General features: G+C 38.4%; 1 protein-coding gene across 1 annotated transcript; it reads left to right on the top strand.

The window, feature by feature from the left end:
* The first annotated feature begins 1,199 nt into the window (after window positions 1–1,199).
* On the top strand, window positions 1,200–14,421 carry smc1b (structural maintenance of chromosomes 1B). Its single transcript, XM_046848697.1, is given in 27 exon segments — window positions 1,200–1,432; window positions 1,520–1,708; window positions 1,849–1,961; window positions 2,682–2,885; window positions 2,969–3,143; window positions 3,146–3,206; window positions 3,275–3,533; window positions 3,616–3,652; window positions 3,655–3,755; window positions 4,233–4,315; window positions 4,891–5,098; window positions 5,713–5,898; window positions 5,974–6,159; window positions 6,259–6,405; window positions 6,891–7,028; window positions 7,119–7,235; window positions 7,374–7,480; window positions 8,396–8,537; window positions 9,241–9,386; window positions 10,172–10,325; window positions 10,541–10,636; window positions 11,072–11,228; window positions 11,330–11,484; window positions 11,821–11,972; window positions 12,595–12,664; window positions 12,824–12,934; window positions 14,006–14,421. Coding segments are annotated over 27 exon segments (3,699 nt in total). The 5' UTR covers window positions 1,200–1,323; the 3' UTR covers window positions 14,102–14,421.
* Window positions 14,422–15,939: the final 1,518 nt, after the last annotated feature.

Below are 15,939 nucleotides of genomic sequence, written 5' to 3'. Positions count from 1 at the left end.
CAGGGATTTTGTAGGATCAGAGACATGCGACATGATGAACCCATTGTGTATTGCACTGCATAGCGTATATAGCAACCTGCTTGGTAGAATGGGTTCATAATGGGTAGGATCAGAGACATGAGATATTATGGACTCATTCTACCATGCAGGTCCTCTGGTTCCTTCTTTCATCACATGACTCCCATATACGCTATGCAGTGCAATACACAAGAAACAGAATTGAGAAAATCATCTTGAGTCCTTTGGTCCGAGTCGCTCGTTCTTTTACCCCTTGGCTCCCATATACGCTATGCATATATATACATACAGTACAGACCAAAAGTTTGGACACACCTTCTCATTCAAAGAGTTTTCTTTATTTTCATGACTATTTAAATTGTAGAGTCACACTGAAGGCATCAAAACTATGAATTAACACATGTGGAATTATATACATAACAAAAAAGTGAACTGAAAATATGTCATATTGTAGGTTCTTCAAAGTAGCCACCTTTTGCTTAGATTACTGCTTTGCACACTCTTGGCATTCTCTTGATGCCTACTTTGAAGAACCTAAATATGACTACAATTTTCATAGTCATGAAAATAAAAAAACTCTTTGAATGAGCAGGTGTGTCCAAACTTTTGGTCTGTACTGTATATATATATATATATATATATATATATATATATATATATATATATATATATATATAAACTTTTGGTCTGTACTGTATATATAATATATTTATAGTAAAGACCAAATGTTTGGACACACAAGGTGTGTCCAAACTTTTGGTCTGTACTGTATATCAATTATTGGAGACAAAGTTCATGTATGTAGAGGTGTTGGGGGATCTGCTTATTAAAAATAAAATTATAAAAAACTCTAATTTTGATGAACGAGATTCAAAGAACCAAGTCATTAAAATATTCAGATTTTTTCATAACTAATTACCAACTTTCTTTCTGTGGCTTTTGGTGAGAAAACCTTTGGTAATGACAATAAAACACACATTAATGTTAATTAAACATACATTAATGACAAAGGACACAAATTTAAAGTAAATTTAATTAAAAGATTAGGTTCGTCTTGAAACCAATATACATTCAATTCACCATAAATTTACGAAGACGGTAGATTTTGAGACCGATTTCCCATGAGTCATTCGGGTTATGTAAATCATTTGTCTTTGATTGGTCAGAATGGCGCTGGACCTTAATAGCCTGGGTGTTCCCGCTCTTTCTGACAATCTGAGGAGAAGAAACCTGTTAGCCAAATTAGCTAGGATTTGCGGTTTATTATAAATTTTTTGACGTTTTTTTTAAATTCACAGAGTAAATATGGGTTATTTAAAGCAGATAGATGTGGAAAACTTCAAGTCGTGGAAAGGAAAGCAGACTATTGGTCCTTTTAAGAGATTCACCTGTATTATTGGGACGAACGGTTCAGGTAAAGGAGTCGAATTTTATTAAAATTATTAAAGAAAAAAAAATTGGAAATGACAATGAATTGAGGGCAAATGTTTTAATCTGGAAGGTAAATCGAATTTGATGGATGCTCTGGGTTTTGTGATGGGAGAGAGAGCCTCCAGTCTGAGGGTGAAGCAAACGAAAGACCTGATACATGGCGCTCATATCGGTATACCGGTTTCCCGCACCGCCTCGGTCTCTATGCGCTTCTGCAACGATAACGATCAAGAAACGATTTTCAGCAGAGTCATATCAGGTGGGTCCAGGCAATTAAATATCACTGAATTTCTACACCAAGATTTCACTTAAATATTACTGACTTCTGATTTTTTTTTTTCAATATCCTCCAAAAACATCACTTGAATCAAAATCACATTTTTCTGCCTTTTCTTTCAGGTGAGTCGTCGGAGTACCGAGTGAACGGCAGGCAGGTGGCACTGAGCAGGTACACCTCCGAGCTGGAGAACATTGGCATCGTGGTGAAAGCCAGGAACTGCTTAGTATTCCAGGTTGGTGTAAAGGAGACACGTTTCTTTCCAGTGACTCGAGGTGATAAATGGATTCCTGTAGTGTTCAAGTCGAAGTTGTGAAACATTTCATTCGATTGAATTAAACTACTTTGCTGTGTTTCTTATAAAAGTTGTTCTTCACTAGTTGGAGATTCCTTTCTTGTGATCCAGTTGATCCCAGAGCAGTTTAGTAGGATTTAGGTGCGGTGACTGGGCAGATCTTGTTGTACGGTGAATTCGGTTCTAATGAGCCGCAGTACAGGTGAAATTACGTGGGGTGGAAGTATGGAATGATAGAAAGCGGTGATAAAACAGATAAAGAATAATTATTATACCTGATTAAATCTGTGAATTATTTTGTAATTACTGCGAAACAACACAAACATGCGAGACACGTCTGAGACACCGTGTACACTATATTGGCATGAGTTTGCGGTCACCTGGTGATAATCTTCCACATTTAGTCCAAATTTGCTCTTATAGTTCCCTCTGCTCTCCTGGGAAGATGTTCTACTAGATTTTGGAGTGTGCTTGTGGATATTTGTGTTCATCAGCCACAAGGCTGTTAGTAAAGTCAGGTACTTGTGTAGGATGAGGTGAGGAGGTCTGGGGGTGCAGTCAGGGTTCCAATTCATCCCATTTCAGACTTTTTTTGGTCGCTGCAATCGCGCAGTCGTTACTGCGAAGTGAAGTGGACGGTGTGTATTGCGTCTGTTTCAGGGTGCTGTAGAGTCCATTGCTATGATGAACGCCAAAGAACGCACAAAGATGTTTGAACGCATCAGTAGTTCCATCGAGCTGGCGAGCGAGTACGAGACCAAGCTGTCCCTGTTGCAGAAAGCCAAAGAAGACACGCAGTACAATTTTAATCGAAAACGGGCAGCCACTGCAGAGAAGAAGCAGGTGTTCAAGGACAAAACCGAGGTATTATGGTACTATGATGAATAATTATTTGTGTTTTTCATGGACGCAGCTTAGGATAACGCTGTTGTGACGTATCTGTTCAGGCAGAGAAATACCAAGCCCTGGTGGAGCAGCTCAGTGAAAGCAAGCTGCAGCTCAGCCTTTATCAGCTTTATCACAACGAGAGGGGCGTTAACTCGCTCGTGGAGTCCCTGAGCGAGAAACAGGAGGCTGTCGCGGTCAAAAATAGTGTAGTGGAAGAGTGGGAGCAAAGTGTGAAGGCTCAAAGAAAGAGCATGGACGCCTGAACAGGGAGTTGCAGAAACTAGAGAAGGAGATAAAGTGAGAGTGTTTCATTAAACCATAAAATAAACCCAACAAGAAGAGTTTTATTGTACCTTTTCTTTTAGATCCCAGGAGGAAATCCTCAGTCGTCAGAGGCCTCAGTACATCAAGGCCAAAGTAAACACCGGTCACCACCAGAACAAGACAAAGGAGGCACACATCAGCCTGCTAAAGATCCAGAAGCAGCAGGCCAAGAAAGAGCAGGAGCTGCAGGAGCTGGAGATGGAGCTGAGTGGCCTGGAGAGGGCTTGGAGAGTTTATGAGAGAGAGATAGAGGAGCGAGCCGCTCAGAGGGGCGAGGCTGTCCAGCTAGAGGAAGCTCAGGTTGGAGCTACGTTGTGTGTGTAAATGGAGTGGATTGAACAATCCTGGATGATGGTATAACTTTCTTTTGTGGTTGTTGTAGCTGGAGCGTTACAAGGAGCTGAAAGAACTGTCCAGGAAAAAGGAGCTGTTTTATTACAGAAAGCTGAGAAACTCCACTGGGAGCTGAAGGCCGACCGGGAAAAGCTGGAGTTTGACAAAAGGCGAAAAAGCGAAGTTGAGGTGTGTGTGTGTGTGTGTGTGTGTGTGTGTGTGTGTGTTAGGGATGGTAATCTGCACCGATTAAAAAAAATGTGCATCGGATACAATTTGGGATTTGTATCGGTACATTTTTTTTATTTATATATAATTTGTAGTAGATGCGCTTTACTTTTATTATTAGAAAGTGATCAATAATTTGTGACCAATATTTGATATGTAGTTTCATTCTTCTTCGCTAAAACCGTTTCTCGAGCGCGTTTTCTCAGCACCTCTGCTGCTATGTGAATTTGACGTAACGCGACACTACGGATCGAGGCGTGTCCTGAGAGTCACATAGAATACAGATTAACATGGCAGAGGTAGAGCTGTGTCTTTCTGTAGACATAACAGGAAATAAAAACGTCTGGTTTTATTTAATCTTTATTTTGAATTTTTTGTTAGATTGTCGCCTTTTATATCATTATGGCTGTAAACAATCTATTTTGTCTGCACGTGCAGGCAAACATTCGTCAAGCTGAAGATCATTTGGACGAGTTAACCAGGAGGGCAGGGAAACTGGAGGAGTATGCCATCAACTCGAAGTACGTTACACCTTTTAGCGCACTGATTTATATAAACTTTATAGTAGACCATGAGCTTCTTTCACACATTTTTCCACACAGTTTTGATAATTACATACTGTATATGTAGCACTGATGCCACCAGATTGAGGTTTTCATGAAGGACCATGCTCTCATTTTGGTGGTTTTGACAGAAAACATTGTACATATTGTTTTATACACAGTTTATTGACTTTTTGTTAGTTGTATTAGAGCAGGAAAAGTACTTCGTTTTATACATTGATTATTTTTCTATTTCATTTAAAAGCTTTTTTTTAATTTAAAGTCATTTTGCGGATAAGAAAGTATTTTTTTTTGTTCTTTGAGCCTTGTAAAGAAACTAGGGTGATGAAATTACAAAAATGATTAAATTAAGGAGTTTGGAAAAAAAATATTGAGACAAGAAAGGCTGATGTTTCTTTTTATATCGAGATTATATATTTTCTTGCAGTTTGTAGCAGTAAAAAAGGATTGATTTCTGAGAGCATATAATTAGACACTGATGTTGGACTGCTGCTTGTTGAACCTCTGCTTATTTTATTTATTTATTTTTTCAGCAAAGCTCTGGACGAGCAGCGGGAGCAGGAGCGGACCTTGAGGGAGATGTTGGAGCGCGGACGGTTGAGGATGCTCGAGGTGAACGAGGAACTGGGTTTGGTGGTGAAGGAGCTCCAGAATGCTCGCATGGATAGTCAGGAGAATCGGAGACAGCAGAAACGAGACGAGATCCTTGAGAGCCTGCGCAGACTCTACCCGGATGTTGTGGTATTGTATCGCGAACATCAAGAGGAGCTGGTTTGAATTCAATCTGTTTTAATGTAATATGTTGCAGATTAATATGTATGTATGTATTTTATGATAATATCGTAATTGTTTTAACAAAGTACGATATCGAGTATGTCGCAAAACCCAAACAAAACACTATACGAAGTCTAGTAGGTTAGACTTGTGCGCATGCACTTTTTTAATGCATGATTTATTCTATTAAAATACATTTAGAATGATCCCAAAATTCAAGATATGGGGACATAAAATATGTACATTTATATCAGTTCATATAGTCAATCAAAATCACATGAAAAAGTCAGCTGTCCATGGTCCTTAATGTACCAGCACAATAACACACTCAGCAAAATACGTCTAATTATCATTATCAATAAAATAAAATAAATATTGAGATATATTTTTTTGTCACGATCGCATAGTTGGCAGGTTCACTGAAAAAACGGACCATGCGACGAAACACATGGAAAACATCAGAGATCGTAATGTAACACATGTTATAATTAGTAGTAAATATTGTCCTAAAAATCTGCATATTTAAGTCTGGAATAAAGTATGGAATTTTGTAACAGCCACCTTGTTTTCTTGGTGTGCAGTACGGACGCTTGTTGGACCTGTGTCAGCCCATCCACAAGAAATACCAGCTCGCTGTCACGAAGGTGTTCGGCCATTACATGACTGCCATCGTGGTGTCCTCTGCTAAAGTGGCCCGTGACTGCATCCAGATTATAAAAGAGGAGAGAGCAGAGCGAGAGACGTTCCTCCCTCTTGACAACCTGGATGTAAGTCGGACTCAGGATGAAAACGTCTGCTTTATTTTAGCACGCTCGGCCCCTGAACCGAATCTGTTTGTTTAGGTGAAGCCGCTAAACGAGCGTCTCAGGGAGGTCCGTGGAGCCAAGATGGTGGTAGACGTGGTACAGTGTTCCCACAATGCACCTCAGTTAAAGAGAGTGGTGCAGTTTGTCTGTGGGAATTCCCTCGTGTGTGAGAATCTCAAAGACGCCCGGCATATTGCGTTTGATGGCCCAGTGCGCCTTAAGGTGAGATTTAGACACACTGCAAAAATCTGAAAATGGCCATCTTCGGTTCTTATCTCCAGATCGAATGGAACTGACTATGGCTGGATTTTTTTTTTTTAGACCGTGTCTTTTGATGGTACCTTGTTCTTCAAGTCTGGGGTGATCTCCGGTGGCTCTGTTCACTTGCGCATTAAAGCTCGGCGCTGGGAGGAAAAGGACATGAACGGCCTGAAAGAGCGTAAGGAGCAGCTGAGTGAAGAGCTGAGGGTACGTCAGAGTTAATTCTCCAGCAGTTAATCAGCACGTTTAGAAACAGACGTGGCTGATAAACACAAATGTCCATAAGCACACTCCAAAATCTAGTGGAACATCTTCCCAGAGGAGTGGAAGGAATTAAAATAACAAATTGGCACTAAATGTGGAATGTGCTGCTTAGAAAACACATACCATACTTATGACCAGGTGTCCGCAAACTTTTGGCAGTATAGTGTATATATGTGGCAGCAGAGCTGTTTCAGTGATTTAAAAGGAGAGGGTCAAAAGTTAAAGTAAGGCATCTCAGAAGGATGGAGATTCGTACATCTTGATAGAGTCCTAATGTATCATGCGAAAACATAAAATGGTTAGTGAAAATTTGGATATTTTCACAATTTTCTTGTAGTGCTATGGTCATAAGATCGAAAAATTTAACCATTGAATCTAAGGGGTTACCTGTATTTCTAATTTGAGACCTCTGTGTGTGTTTATGGCAGGAACTAATAAACCTAAAACGCAAGCAGGCTGAGCTCCATCAGATCACCGCTCAGGCCCAGGGAATCCAGACTCGCCTCAAATACTCCAACTCGGAGCTGGAGTCCATTCGCAAAAAAGTTATCCCAGCATGTCAGGCTGTAAGCCGGTGCACTATTTCTCTCACTCCTGTTCTGCGTTTTCCTACCGCTATAATAAAGCATGTTCACACTTGAGTGTGTGTGTTGCAGGAAATCTCCAGATTGGAGAGTGAGCTGTCAAACCTGAAGTCTCAGATCGAGATGCAGGCCAATAATGTACAAGTAAAGGACGGCGAGGTGACCGCCATCCAGGATGAAATCAATCACGTGAGTCACACTACGAATTCGTAAAAAGTATCGTTAGCAGAGTTATCAAGATATTACAGACTCTTATTCTCAGCCGCAGCAGCTGAAGAGGACTTTTTGAGAGCTGTTGAGTAGCACATTTATTTTTTATCACTGTAGATGGAGGACATTGTGTTCTCAGACTTCTGTGCTGAGATTGGAGTAGCCAACATTCGTGAGTACGAGCAGGATTATGTGAGGCAGCAAGGAGAGATCGAGAACAAGCGGTAGGGCCTCATACAAATGCACAACTCAGGAATATTCGACTATTTTTATTTTATTCAAAGAGCATTTAAACTTTAGAATGTATTCAGACAGGCACTGAACATATTAATAGTGGGTATATGACATTACAGCTGCAGTACGGTTTGACAGGGATAATGCAGTACCAGTCTTATGAATACCAGAATATGTTTTATACTGTATTTTAGCCTGTCTAAAGTTCTACATTTAGCTTTGATGAAAGCTTGGCAAACTCATGGCATTCAGATTCATGAGGTAGTCACCTTTCTTGGCCTCCTTCTTAGGCCATGTCCACACTCATACATTTTCGTGTGTGTATATAAAGCCCGATGTTTCTGTGTGGATGAGCAACATTTGGGAAACGATTGAAACCGAAAGTGTGGATGTGGAGAGTTTTTTGACAACAAAGCTATAATGTGGCAATGAAACTATTACTTCGGAAGAACAACAAGCAGAAGAGATTTGCTTTGGCAAAGAAAAACAAGGAGTTGACATTAGATCAGTGGAAAAACCGAATTTGGTATCAGTTGAACCAGATAAAGTAAAGGAAAAGCTGCCAACAAGCACTCAACACCTCTGGGAATTCCTCAAGATTGTTGGGTGACTACTTCATGAGGCTGATTGAGAGAATGTCAAGAGTTTGCAAAGCTGTCATCAAAGCAAAAGGTGGCCACTTTGAAGAATCAAAAAATATAAAACTTTGTGCACCCCTCACGATTTTGTGTACTACATAATTCCATACTTGTTCTTTCATAGTTCATAGGATATCTTCAGTATTAATGTACAATGTCGTAAATAATAAAGAAAATAAAGAATAATAAGGTAAAATCACTTAAGTAGAAGGTGTGTCCAGACTTTTAACTGATACTGTATATAAAAGAACAGTTTGTTATACCCAGGCTGCAGTTTGAGTCTCAGCGCACCCGTCTGAACACCCAGTTCGAGTATGAACAGGAGCAGCTCCACAAGCAGCAAAAGCTGATTAACAAAATGAAGGAGTCCATCAGGAATGAGGAAGATATCATCTTCATGTTAAAAGAGGTATTACAACTGTAATGCAGCTGTTTAAATTTCTAATATACACGGGTCCTACGCATTTTTAGTTAAGTATGAAAAAGTATGAGGGGGGTTCAATACTTTGTTTTGAAAAATATATTGCCCTATTCCGTTTTCTAAAATATAAAATTAAGAATTAGTAAAAAATATATTTTTATTTAATGTTTTTTTTTTTTTTTTAAACAAAGGCGTTCACTCTTTCGTTTCTAATCGTTTCCCAGAAGTTGCTCATCCACACGTCTGAAAACGTCAGTAATTTCTGTCTGCCATTTAATTCCATTCTGGGTTTTTGAACTGGTTTTTGAAGCTTTCAAATACGATGACACGATATTAGTCATTGCCGCAAAGTTTCAAAAACCTGTTTATTATTTTTTTTCCCCGATTTTTTCACTTTTGAGAGCGTTTTCAAGAAGCTACATTTTCATTGGCATTACGTTACATTTTCCATTTGTGGCATTTAGCAGACACTGCTGTCCAGAGCGATGTACAAAAGTGCTTTTGTCGTTGACAAATGTTTCATTTAAAAATTTTACATTTTAAATAAAAAATGTGCAGGAACCTGGAATTTACTCGCAGCATTACATCACTATTATACCAAGAATATGAACTATTTTCATCTTTATGTGAATCGGTTTCCTTTAGTATAGCCTTATTCAGGAAGCTCGTTTGAAATGTTTGTGTTGATCAGGAGGAAGAGAAGCTGCTCACTGCAGTCGATGAGTCTCAGGCGAAGCTCCTAGACTTGAGGAGTAAGCAAGTGGAGCAGAGGTCTTATGTTAATAAAGCAAAGGCTGATCTGGATAGGAAAAGCAGTGGCCTGCAGGAGAACTCCAGGTATTAAAGTCTAAATGCTGAAAGATTATTACTGGTATTGACGTGACCATATGTCTTTCTTTTTATCTTCTCGTCTGGTAAATATGATGTCTTTAAAGGATACAGGAAGATAATTCATTAAACGCTTGATAAGAGAGTGTACAGTATCTCACAAAAGTAAGTGCACCCCTCACATTTCAGCAACCATTTTAGTAAATCTCATGGGTAAATACTATAGAAATTAAACTTGAATATATTTTAGAGTTGTCATTGTGCAGCTTGTACAACAGTATAGATTACATTTAATAGATAACTCAACATACAGCCATTATTGTCTAAATAAATGGTAACAAAAAATATTTTTAACCATGCCAGGCCACACATCCTATTCATTATGGTTATGTTTTTGGTGCTTGTGTATCTTGTATTAGAGCAGGTGAAATTTGCTTTAGAAAACAGACGCATGAGTGCTGCAGCATTGCTTTAGAGGTTGTAGAAGGTCCGCTTGTCAGTGCTCAGACCGTACCTTTCAGACCGTAGTTTTAGGACTTGGTGTGTAAAGTTAGATAGATTCAATAGAACTGAAGGTTCCTGTCTTAATATAAACTCCACTAAACACCCTGGCGATAAACTGGAACACTGACTGAACCTTCTCACCTAACATCAGTGCCTGACCATCACTAATGCTGAAGTAGAGGTGGAGATCATTTAATAAATGAGATATTCATCAAGGACATATGGGTGAGATGGTTAGTTGTCCACATATTTTTGGCCATATAGAGTATTTATTGCTTTCTTTCTCACAGGGAACTGGTAAAGCAGCAGAAGGAGATGATTTCTGTAGAAACTGCTCTGGAGCATCAGAGACTTTGCAGACACAATCTACTGCTGGGCTGCAAAATCGAAGGTCTGCCTATTAATGTGCTCTCAGGAACACTGGATGACATCAGTGACATCCAGGTAGAATTACACACTCAACCAGGACCAAAGGGGTTCCAGCTGGAAGCTTCTCAGAACCTGCTGTTCTTTGCTATGCAGAAAGTGATTGATGATTGTGTTTCAGAATTATTGGCATGTTTCCTAAATGAACTTTACAAATATTTATTATGCTAAAGTTAAATTACAGATTTTCTAAGACGTGCGTAGAAAATACGTTTTTTTTTTCTTTAACACAGCTGGACTCCGAATCTGTAAGCACCACCACACAAGACATTTATGAGCGAGAAGCACAGATGGTGATTGACTATGGACCGCTGGGAGGCAACCTGAAAGTGAGGCTTGAGAAACAACAAAATACACATATACACATGAAATCACATTTCAGCAACTTTTTAAATATATTTTCAGCTTGTAACATACAGTGTTTATTGTCTAAATAACTGGCAACAAAAGTAATTACAGCCTGAATAAGTAAACATGTCACCAGAGCTGCACAGGTTGTTGCTGGGATCCTCTTCCACTTCTGCACACACACATTTGTTAGATATATATATATATATATATATATATATATATATATATATATATATATATATAAAACAAATGTGTGTGTGCAGCTCTGGTGACATGTTTACTTAGGGTGTAATTACTTTTGTTGCCAGTTATTTAGATATATTATCCACTAAACCAGTAAAACTAACAAACGTGTGTGTGTGTGTGTGTGGGTGTGTTTGTGGGTGTGTGTGTGGGTGTGTGTGGGTGTACAGAGACTGACTGAAGAGCAGGATGTGATGGCCCAACTGGAGGTGCTGAGAGAGGAAGTGTCTTCTCTTGAAAAACTGATCAATACGTCCAAACCACCCAATATGAAGGCCCTGGAGAAGATGAGTGAGGTGAAGGACAGCTTCCGTGAAGTTGTTGATGGTAAAACACACACACACACTTATTAAAAGGTAATGAATGGTTTAAATCAAAACATTATTATCTGATTAACGCTTTGATTAAAAATTGTGTATGCATGTTAGCATTTGAGGCCAGTGCAAGAGCAGCGAAGAAATGCCATCAGGAGTTTGAGCACGTGAAGGCCAGACGCTTCCATCGCTTCAGCCAGTGCTTCGAGCACGTTTCTGTCGCCATCAGCAACATCTACAAAGACCTCTGCAGGAACGCCAGTGCTCAGGTGAGAACTTCTGGTCTTCAAATCCATCCTTCTTGTTTAGATTTCATGAACATGAGTATTCTTGAGTCCTGGTGTCTGGATCGAGAAGGTTTAGTTTCCAGGCTATTTTTGATGTCTGAACCACTATGTAGATCTTTGTCATTGATTCATCTGTGTATCGTTTGTCTGAGATTGATTGTATGATTTATAAGTAATTGTAATCAGCAGATGAAATGAGTACAGTTCACAACTGATCAAAAGGTGGTGAAGGTCAGAAAGGATGTAATCAATAAATATTCATTATATATAATGTAAGATCATATTAAGCTTCATTTTTTGTGGTGTGTGTTTGTGTAGGCGACCCTGAGTGCAGAAAACCCTGATGAGCCTTACTTGGGTGGTATCAGTTATAACTGTGTGGCACCCGGGAAGAGATTTATGGCAATGGACAACCTGTCAGGAGGAGAGAAGTCCATTGCAGCGCTCGCTCTGGTGTTTGCTATTCACAGGTAGTTATTCTTTTACACCGATCATCCATAACATTATGACCACCTGCCTAATACAGTAATCCTCCACTTTACCAGAAAACCGCGATTACCGAATGTCACTCCAAAAATGCTATTTCATGTTAATACAGTACAGTAATGTATATATGAAATAGCATTTTCGGGGTGAAGTCTGTTTATCGCGGGCGGGTTTGTAATGTAACCACTTGCGATAAACAGGGGATGAATGTATTGTGTTGGTCCTCCTGCTCTGACCCAGACGTCTAGACATCACAATTTGTCAAACTCGCTCAAATACTTACACTCGCCCATTTTTCCTGCTTCTAACATCAACTTTAAGGACAAAATGTTCACTTGCTGCCTAATAAATAAATCCACCCACTAACAGGTGCCATGATGAAGAGATCATCAGTTTTATTCACTTCATCGCTCACGTTATAATTTCATAATGTTACACCTGATCGGTTTATATAGGCAGTATTTATTTCTGTTCTTTAAGATTGTATAGATGAGTGACTTAGAAAGTGACTAAGAAATGATTTGACATTGTGTGCATTGTGTAAAAATACCTCCTTAAAATAAAAAGCACTTTTTATTTTCTAAATTTCATCTAATTTTGTTCCAGCTTCCGTCCCGCTCCTTTCTTTGTGCTGGATGAGGTGGATGCTGCTTTGGACAACACAAACATTGGCAAGGCATGTTGCCTTTTTTTGTCTGTCACTGATTTCTACCTTTCAAGGCAAATCTGTTTTGTTTTTCATTTTCAAATGTACTTATACCCGATATCTATACTGGAGCATCGTCTTGTGAAGTTCAAAACTTTAAGTGTCTGAAGATGATATGATTCTGTGCAGGTGACGAGCTTCATTAGAGAACAATCAAGAAATAACTTTCAGGTCATTGTCATCTCACTGAAGGAGGAGTTCTATTCACAGTCAGATGCTCTTCTGGGGGTTTACTCTGAGGTACTGCAAATCACATCCTGTACACATTCTCAGGTGGAAATATAATTTTAAGATGATGGACAACACGTATAATAATATATGATTACCTAACCATGCTGCTAGGAGATACATAGCTCTTCAGGAGCTTTCAAACTACACCAGGGCCACACACAAGAAATAGAAGGTGGAGGTTTTGCCAAACCTGAGAGCTCTGTTGCTGTTAATCACGTTACACGTTTTTGTACCAAAGTTTTTCAGGCTTTTGGTTCGTTACTGAATGCAATCCTTTTTAAGTGGTGGAAAACATACACAACAATGCCAGGGGTATAAAAACCGGGGGTATAGATTTAGCGCAGTGTCAGGGAGTGAATAAATGAAGGATTGAACGAATGAAGACATTTGTCAAAGGATGCTGAAATAAGTAGAACAGTTAAGTAGATCATATCTTTAGAAAATTATATTTTAAATGTAAAACACACAGAAACACACCTAATACACACCTATATTACCTAAATAGGATCTAACAAATGTAAACTATTTAATTTTTGCATTTGTTTAATTTCATTTAATCAGTTTAATTTGTGCCAATTAAATTAATTACTCAATTTAATCAATATAACAATTGTATTTATTTATTACATTTTTATTTTTTTTATAAAATATTATTTTATATATTATTTGACCAAGCAGGCACTTTATTTAAAATTGTTTTAAAATGTGTGTCAGTTATAATATTAAACCTCTTTTCTAACAATTTTTTCATCATAATTTTTCCAAAATATTTAATCAAAATTTTGTTCAAAACGTTGTATGAATATAATTGAATTGATTTGTTAAACTGGTATCGCAAATCCGATTAAAGTGTCTGGAACACTAAAACTGCAGTTTTGAGTCAAAACTTTCAAACCAGTCTAATGGATTGGCTGCTTTACGTTATAAAAATGTAAGAAAATATCAGTAATATTAGTATTTAATGTAATGTAATGTAATCACTGCTCAGTTTTGAAGACATACAAATAGAAAAACAGTTGTTGCTTTCTTGTGTATTATTGCTCACTATTTCTGTTATTTCTTGTACTTTTGGACCCACAGTGTAATGACATCATGTCTAGCCAACTCCTGTCTCTGGACCTCACTCCGTACCCCCTCAATGACGAGAACGACAAAGAGAGAGAGATGGACATGTAAAGGAGCAAAAAAGAAAAATCGGTTTCTGTTAAATGTTAAAAAAAATGCAGAATTCAGTAACTACAGTTTAGAATTAAATTTCAGTTCATTTGCATGTTTGTAAAATGTTTGTATTCATTTTCTGTTTTAAATGGTTCAGTTTTATGCTCTCGTTTACAAGCACTTCACTGTTAAAATATTGTTCTTTGTGAACATACAAGTAATTAGAGAATTGTTTTTCTAAAATCTGTTCTAATGAGGTTCTGATTAGAGTCTAATTGATGTTTAATTGACGTGTTTTTATTAAGCGGTTAAATTTAAATAAATGTTATTTTTTTCAAGCTTGAAGATTCACTTCTTCTCATCCTAAGAGCTATTCACAGCATGGTGTTCACTATGACGACCTCATTAGTGTCTCACCATTCTGGCACTAATTTATTTATGTGTTTATTATTCCTAGAATTGTCCCCTCATGGTCCAGTGTTTCTTTAGTGTGTGATTTTTCATGACATCCACGTATTACAGTCGTGATCGTCCCTCTGCGGAGTTTGGATGCCCTGAAATGCTTCCTCTGTGTGAGTTCTTCTGGTTTTTATGTGCTAAAAACACTATATGGACAAAAGTTTGTGGACACCTGAACATCCCAATTGCACATTTAGTCTCTTTTTGTTGTGATGATAATCTCCAGTCATCTGGGAAGAAGTTCCACTAGATTCTTTTTGGATATTTTTGCTCATTCAGGCGCACAAGGGTTCAGTAGAGATCACTCCATCGTATGTAAAGCAGATCTTCATGGAACTGGATTTGTGCTCAGGAGCATTGTCATGCTGGAACAGGTTTTGGGTCTCCTAGTTCAAGCGAAGAGAAGATTTCAATCTATATGATCTCAAATTTGGGGAGAAACCACATCTGGCTGGAAAAGTCAGGTGTCCCAATACTTTTGTCCACATATTGTATTTACCTTTAGGTATGTAGAAAGTGCTTTGGGATGCATGTGAACATCAGTACATTAGTACAAAACCCCTTGTGGCTGATGAACACAAATAACATCTAACACACTCCAAAATCTAGTGGAACATCTTGAAGTGTGGAGTAAATTACAAGAGCAAATTGGAAGTAAATGTGGAATGTGATGCTCAAAAAGGCACATACTGTACTTATAAACAGGTGTCCACAAACTTTTGCCAATATAGTGTACACATGTAGGATACTTTCTTTATTTATTCCTGGCTGTTGGGGAGTGGAATTTGGAGATGAGGATATTCTGTTAAGAATAGAATAAAAAGTTTCTCATCAAAGAGCATTCATTCATCAATTCATCCATCCATCCGTTTATCCGTTCACTCATTCAGGATTGTGGTGAACTCCGATCTCAACCTTTTTCACTAGATTTTGAAGTGTGGCTGAGTTAATTAGCGTTCGTTCATCTACCATTCATGAGACCAGACACTAATGTTGGAGGAGGTAAGGAGTCTCCAGTTCCACAATCAGAGGTGTTCTGTGAGGTTGAGGCTGTGGTTCTCAAACATTTCAGATGGGGGTGGTTTTTTAAAACCCCACCTGTCCTCCATCACCCCAAAAGGTATGGTAAAGTACTTAAAGTTTAAGGATGTCTAATTTATTGAAATATCAAGTTTTAAATCAAAGATATTGTTTTTTGTGCTGAGAGTAGGTAGCAGGTTGAGAAGAGCCTGGAGAGGTGGAGGTATGTGCTGGAGAGAAGAAGAATGAAAGTCAGTAGGAGTAAGACAGTACATGTGTATGAATGAGAGGGAGTGGAGTGGAGATGATTATAATGGGGATTGGACGCTCCAAAAAGAGGGACATATCAGTCTTATGGTCAAATGTCCACAAACTCT

The sequence above is a fragment of the Silurus meridionalis genome, chromosome 5 (genome assembly GCF_014805685.1).
Source record: "Silurus meridionalis isolate SWU-2019-XX chromosome 5, ASM1480568v1, whole genome shotgun sequence".
Taxonomy (NCBI): Eukaryota; Metazoa; Chordata; class Actinopteri; order Siluriformes; family Siluridae; genus Silurus; species Silurus meridionalis.
The sequence above is the reverse complement of the archived record's forward strand: the minus strand, read 5'-3'. Positions and strand labels throughout refer to the sequence as shown.